Here is a 7,652-nt window from a genome sequence, read left to right as displayed (position 1 = left end):
TGTGTCTACCTGGAGACTGCAGACTCCTGGGGAAGAACGGAAGTGAGCACTAATGTGCAGCGGGAGACGGCCACTGCCCAGCTGATCCAGAGTAAACAGTGTACACCCAGCAGAACAGCAGCAATGTCCACAGGACTGAGCCTGCTTGTGAACAATGTGAGACACCAGACGGGTCTCCCTGGGGGACATTTCAGAGCCTCTAAAAATCCTGATTCAATTGAGGACTTAGAGTCAGAATATTACTGTTAATGTGACCCAATTTGTGTCCATAGTTTGTGAGATCTCAATTATAGACAGTAAGAAATAACTCTTGTATTAGGAAATCAATGCCCACAAGAGTAGAAAGTTGCAGAAAGGCAACATACCTAACAGAGGGTCATCTGGGAGATCGTTAAGTAGAGGTGAAGGATAAAGCCTCACTTTGGAACTGAAACTTTGTAATTTGAATCAGGCAGATGAGGAAGGGTAACTGCCTGGATGAATAACAAGAACCTCTTCTTGAATAGAGCATTCTCAGATACAGACTCGGAAAGCTGACTAAGTTCAGGTTTAAAACAGAAGGCAAGGCAGTAGTGTGGACCAGGCAGAGGGTGCCAAACCATTCAATGGGGCCAATGCTTGGCATCCTTCTAGTACCATCCCACCTCCACAATAATATGCACTAAATGACTGTTTCATTACACCCAAAGACAATCAGGATATTTTACCAAAGAAGCCAGCACAGCAATGGAATTATTTACAGGTGCAGCCATTCCTAACACAGTGGCCAAAATGCTTTAAGTCCTTATTCCAACGTAGCTTATTTCTAGTTTCCCAAATTACTTGGAAAAACAAATTACCAAGTTCTTATAACCAGAAAAGTTGCTTGGTGAGTGTGGAAGTAAAGAAGGGGAGGTGAAAGCCTGGTGGGTACTGTGCCAACTCGTGGGGCAGCCTGAGGATTCACCCTGCTTGGCAGGGAATCTCCTCTGGTAAAGGCACTGTTTGGTTTCCCCCGATTCAGTCCTGCAACTCTGCTGTTCTAATTTCTACTCAATTTCTGTTATATCTAAAATATCTTTAACTGTCATTAATGGTCTCATAAAATTATGAAAACAAAATTGATTTTAATTTACTTTAGTTAAAAAGAAATATATGTGTACAATCAAGTGATCCCACTTGCTGAGTATATACCCAAAGAAATGGAAATCGTCATGTTGAAGGGATACCTCTATTCCCATGTTTATTGCAGCTCTATTTGCAGTAGCCAAGAGTTGGAACCAATCTAAATGTCTATCAAGGGATGACTGGATAAGGAAATATGGTATATGCGTACTGTGGAATACTACTTTCTCCTAAAAAAGAATGAAATTCTGCCATTCACAGCAACATGGATGAACTTAGAAAAATTATGTTAAGTGACATAAGCCAGGCACAAAAGAGAAATACTGCATGTCCTCACTCATAAGTGGGAGCTAAAAAAATAAACCAATTTAAAAAAAGAAAGATAGAGCAATTACAATAATTCATTGAATTTTCAAAAGGAGAGAACAGAATTGAGGCCACCAATACCCAGCAACATGGATGAATTTAGAGAAAATTACATTAAGTGAAATAAGCCAGGCACAGAAAGAGAAAAACCACATCTCCTCACTTATAAGTGGGAGCTGAAATAAATAAATAAATAAATAAATAAGTAAATAAATAAACAAAGTTTAAAAAGAAATATACAACAATCACAATAATACGTTGAACTTTCAAAGAAGAGAACAGAACTGAGTTTACCAGAGATGGGACGAGGGAGGCGGAGGGGAAAGGGAAGAATTGGTAAATGGCCATGAAAATTGATTACATTGTTTAATGTTGAATATACTAATTATCCCAATTTGAACATCACATATTGCACACAAGTATCAATATTCAATGTTTTACTGTACATATATATGCACAATCAACTATGTTCCAATAATAAATAAATAAATAAATTAATTAATTAATTATTTTAAAAAGAACTGAGGCCACCAGAGGTGGGAAGGGGGGAGAGGGGGCTCATGTAATGTTAAATATACTAATTATCCTGATTTGAGCATCACATATAGCACAAGGGTATTGATATTCAACACTGTACCCCACAGGTATGTACCATCAACTATGTTTCAATAAAAAAATACTATACGTATGTACATTCCCTAGCATACTTTCTGAAGATAAGTTATGAAACTATACCAATAACATTAGAGTTACAGACCCCACACTCATTGAGAATCACCAAGTTAAGGCCCAAACAACAAAATTTAATGACTGTAAATGGAATTAAAAGATTTAGTTGTCCATGAGATATATGTGGGCGGTAAGTTGGATTAACAGTGTCTTTCACTCTACCGTCCTTTGTCTGAGTTCATGGAGCCAAAAAGTTCTATATAAGGGATTCAAGGAGATCATGAGTTTCTTGAAAAGCTATGAAATTTTGTGTGGATATGCATATGTACATCTTTCTGAGGAATCTATAGTTTTCATCAGCTTCTCAAGAGATTATATAATTTAGAAGTGTTTAAGAACTTAAGAAGTTCTTAAGAAGTTTTTAAGTGTATGAACTTTGAACTTTAGTTTATACATTCTGAAATCAAATTAATGCAGGAAAAATATACACTTTCAGGTCATGTATACCACTAGGGTAATTTTTAAAAATATTTTATTAATTTTTGAGAGGAATCATTTCTCATGTCCAAATAGAGTTATCTCAGATAGTTAGACCGCATATCTAAAAAAGGAAGGCTAATTTTTTTTTTTTTTTGCACATCTTGGTGCAAGTAAAACATAAAATGGACTTACTAAGGCAATTTGATCTGATCTTTACAGGGTACCTTGCATAAGGGGTGGACGTTTCTTTTTGTTTTGTTTTGTTTTGGCAGCTGGCTGGTACAGGAATCAAAACATGGACGTTGGTGTTATCAGCACCACACTCTAACTAACGGAGCTAACTGGCCAGCCCTAGAGGGTGGACATTTCTGAAGTTCATCCTGACAAGTACTCTTTCCTCCTACCTCTTTCCTCCAGGTTAGGTCATGTTTTGTTTCTTACAGTTTCAGGGGTTTTTTTCTTTCCTTACTCCTGTGTTACTGTTTTGGTTTTGCCCTGTTTTCTTTGTTTGGTTGGTTTTTTAACTGTTCCAGTTTTTACAGTTTTTATACAATAGTGTAAAATAGTGTTAATGTAGGTGAAGCTTCATCCTTGATCGGGGAAGAGGACATTGAAATGTTAAGTTTTTTTTCCTGTGTGGTCATAATACTAACCAGTGAATTAAAATATGTGAATTTTAGTTCTGGCCTTGCCACCATGTAGCTAAGCAATGTTGGGCAAGTCATTTAACAATGTCTTCTTCACATTTCTGAAAAAGAAAGCTGAATGAGATTTTCTTTCTTTCTGGTTATATAACATTTTAAAAGTCTAAACCGTCAACAGTGGGAGCCAAAGTTCTTTTCTGAAATCCCATTTTGCATGACATCAGAATGAGCTCCGAAAGCTGAATGAGATTTTCTTTCTTTCTGGTTATATAACATTTTAAAAGTCTAAACCGTCAAAGGGTGGGAGCCAAAGTTCTTTTCTGAAATCCCATTTTGCATGACATCAGAATGAGCTCCATGGGGGCTGAGGGCATGGGGCTCTGCAGAGTGTTAGACCAGTACTCTCTCTGCTCTTCCGGTTGGGTCAAATCATTCCTCTCCAGCACATATCAGGTCAGCAATGCTGGGGATGTTCAGGTTGGTCCAGATAATGACCACACACTCACCCCTTCACACTGAGCCAACCAGCCTGGAGTGGATGAGGCTGAGTTGTGTGGGTAGATACATTCTCACAGACTAGTCTTTCCAGTTTCAGCTTTGGTTCCTTCACTCACCACATCCCAGTTTTATGAAACTCAGAGCAGCCGCTCTTAGCTCAGCTCTGAGGAGTTGATGTAGAAGTAAAGAAATATTGTACTAATTTTTTCTTAACTTCTATCACATTCTTTACTTAAAGTGACAGATAAATCTACCTTCCTGGCCTGCTCAGTTATTAGTAGGCTAAGGTCAATTGCTTCACATTCATTTAAACTGTAACATTTATTTCCTGAAAGTAATGAGACTACAATTCATTGTTTTAGTTATTTCAGATGACTTTATTACTAAGAATCCATCTAATCCATCTCTCAGCAATTAGCTAGTAATTACAACCCCAAATAAAAATTTTGTGTGTATCTATCTAATGGAACTAGACAGAAATAGACCATACGTGGAAGATTCATTTTCTCCCAATCAATATTCTCACTCATCACTAAAAACAGAAAATGTCCTTAAAAGTTTTAGTATTTTAAATAAAAGTATGTACCACTGCCTTTAATCTTCAACCAAAGGACAATTATCATTGAAGCCCCAGAATGTGACTTAAAAATTAGCAACACTTTCGGTAGATTCCATATCTTGCTACCTATCAAAGAGAAAAACTGGGGGTGGGGAAGGAAGCTTTCTATGGCCCTTTTTACCTGTTGATGAAGAACATAGGTTTTATGGGCTGCAACACACGCACAAAATTCCAGGTTGCATCAAGGAAATTTCTACACACCTAGAAATTGGAGGATTGGCAACTACAAGTTGTGTAGGGAGGAGTGGGAGGAGTCAGGTGGCGTTGGGACATCCTAGGCAATGTTTCCAACCTACTTTATGTTCATACATTCCCATCAGCTAAGCTTGTTTAATTTGCTTTAGAATCTGGAAAAGAAATTACAGCTGTAAAATATATGAGGTTTTGAACTACAGATTTTTCTTCTGACTTTAGAATTAGCTGTCATATTGCCAAGAAAAAATAAATGCAGATGTTGGACCATGTCAGATATCTTGTCAAGAGAGTGGATTGTTTCACACAGAATGGAGATGTGGCTTCTGATTCTGGTGGCGTATTTGTTCCAAAGAAATGTGAATTCAGGACACATGCCAACTACAGCTGTGGACCCGGAAGCATTCATGAATATTGTAAGTTGGGATTTTCCATAATTTTGGGGGGAAATGAAGTGCCTTACGTGTTAACATTTGCAGCTGCATATTATCTGCCTTCTGTATTATATTTAAATATGGTGATAATTCTTTCTAGCAGAATGTAGTGAACAAAGTAGCATATTGTACTGGAAAGAACGCTAAACTGGGTGTCAGTAGACCTGGGGTCTCCTCAATCAAATTCAATAAATTTAGGATAATGGCTTAATCCTTTGGGCTTCAAACACAATGTAACTTTCCTTTGAACTCTTAGGTTTATCCTGTGAGCAGAGAAATCACTGAAATATTTTGGGCCAAGCCCAGACACTTGATGATTTCTGTTTTGTCTGGGCTTTCTCTTCTTTTTCAACTTTCTCCCGTATTATAAAGGTATTGGCACGCACCTCTTGCTTTCAGGGCGCCCACGTCTACTGGCATCCTGTACCATTCTTATCTGCTCTTTTTATCCTGTTTTGGACTGTTAACTCTGTTGAATGGTAATAAAAGGACCCTGAGTAAGTGCTAGAGAGAGCTTCCTATGAGGAACATACATGAATAGTTTTATGTCTCTTCAGGTCTCCCTGAGAATTCTTTTTTTTTTTTTTGGCTTACTTTCAAATTCTAAGTTGGATTTTAGTAATGGCCACCATATGGCAACACTCAGCCTATAGCAGGCATTGTGATAAAAGATTCAGAGATCCATTTCACTTCATCTTCATTCCCCATGCAGCAGATATGATCATACACATTTTTCAAATTAAGGAACTGAGATTAAAGAGGTTAAGCAAGTTAAACAGGGCCACACCCCTGGTACATGATAGAACTACAATTTAAATTCAGGCCTGCCTAAACACAGAGCCTATAATTATAAACACTATGCAATTAACCATCACAGGAAAGGAGGAGAGGCTTCCACCAGATGAATAAACTGATTGTGTGCAATGTCCATGCTTCATAGACTTTTCTAACGAGGAACTGAGATTAAAGAGGTTAAGCAAGTTAAACAGGGCCACACCCCTGGTACATGATAGAGCTACAATTTAAATTCAGGCCTGCCTAAACACAGAGCCTATAATTATAAACACTATGCAATTAACCCTCACAGGAAAGGAGGAGAGGCTTCCACCAGATGAATAAACTGATTGTGTGCAATGTCCATGCTTCATAGACTTTTCTAACACCTCACAGAAATATGAACTTTAACATGCATACAGATTTAAGACCCTTTTTACAGAAGCCTCCGTCTATGGGTTCTAAAACTCTGACAGGCCATAGAAATGTTCTGAATCTGCATGGTGCTAAATATCAGGTTTCTTTTGACCATTCCAATGACTGTCTTTTGATTATTTGTCCAGATAGTTAACACACTGGTGCCATCTTTCTGGCCCTGAGAACGTCCCCCGCAAATTCCTCTGGTTTAAGGGTGGAGAGAATTTCTCTAGCTGCAGATAGTCAATCTTCCTGGGCCCCACCCACTGGGCGTGCCCAGCACCTGTACACTGTTGGAGTTTCAGGAGCCTGAAGACTAAAGCCTATTGAACTGGGTCCTGTCATTGAGCAGTTATACCTGGACAGGCAAAGTAAAATAAGAAATTTAGGTGATTATTGGCGCAAATTCAACAAAATAGAATAAAAGTAGCTGAGAGTGTAAATTGGTTTGATTCTGTTTATTGATGTTATGATCTATCCTACACAGTCATGCACTGTATAATGATGTCACTCTAGATGGACCACACCAAGGGCAGTGGTGGTCCCATAAGATTATAATGGAGCTGAAAAAATTCCTATTGCCTACTGACACGATAACCATGGTAAGGTCTTAGCTCAACACATTTCTCATGTGTTCGTGCTGATGCTGGTGCAAACAAAACTGCTTCACTGCCAGTCGTATAAAATGATAGACTAGATATGTGGTAGACTACATCATCTAGGTTTGTGTAAATATGCTCTATGATGTTCAGACAGCTACAAAGTCACCTAACAATGCATTTCTCAGAACATATCCCCATCATTAAGTGACATATGCCTGTAGTTTGGTATACCACAGGCTTTACTGACATATTTTTTAACAAGTGTTTATTGCGCACCTACTAGGCCCCTGATAGTGTGCTATGCACTAAGGATAGAGAGAGATGTAAGAATATCTGAAGCCCTGACTTTACGGAGCTTCCAATGCAGCTGGAAAGACAGACACTTAGTTACTAATTACAAGAGTAATGACGTTTAAAAAAAAAAAAATGTAGGGGGAATCTAGGAACCTTTCCCAAACCAGGAAGCCTAGGAAACGTTTTCTGAAGAAAGGTTTCTTAGCCTGAAGCCTGAAAGATGAATAGGAATGACTTGAAAGGGTGGTGTCCAAGAGGTCAGCATGTGGGACAACTGGAGCAGCTAAGAACATGCCATATTCAAGGAGCTGAGAGTAGGCCACATTTAGTTGGTCCTTTAAACACTGATTTTTTTTTTTACAAAAGTATATATTCATTATAGGGGCCGGCCCGGTGGTGCACTGCTACAGTGCGCCGCTTGGGAGTACGACAGCGCTCCCGCCGAGGGTTCAGATCCCACATACAGACTGGTTCCCGCTCACTAGCTGAGTGAGGTGCGGGCGCAACGCGGAGGGTTGCGATCCCGTTGCCGGTCCCGGTCCGGTACGGGCGCGACACT

At 38.9% G+C, this 7,652-nt stretch overlaps 1 protein-coding gene across 1 annotated transcript in view; it reads left to right on the top strand.

Annotated features, from left to right (window-relative positions):
- Positions 1 to 4,672: 4,672 nt before the first annotated feature.
- LIPM (lipase, family member M) overlaps positions 4,673 to 7,652 on the top strand; it is a 21,782-nt gene continuing 18,802 nt past the window's right edge. Inside the window, exon 1 of the mRNA XM_008593991.1 lies at positions 4,673 to 4,988. Coding sequence (XP_008592213.1) covers positions 4,842 to 4,988 — 147 coding nt within the window. The 5' untranslated portion in view covers positions 4,673 to 4,841. The remainder of the gene's footprint in view (positions 4,989 to 7,652) is intronic.

This window comes from Galeopterus variegatus, unplaced genomic scaffold, assembly GCF_000696425.1.
Source record: "Galeopterus variegatus unplaced genomic scaffold, G_variegatus-3.0.2 Scaffold9953, whole genome shotgun sequence".
Lineage (NCBI taxonomy): Eukaryota > Metazoa > Chordata > Mammalia > Dermoptera > Cynocephalidae > Galeopterus > Galeopterus variegatus.
This window is presented reverse-complemented; position numbering and strand designations above follow the sequence as displayed.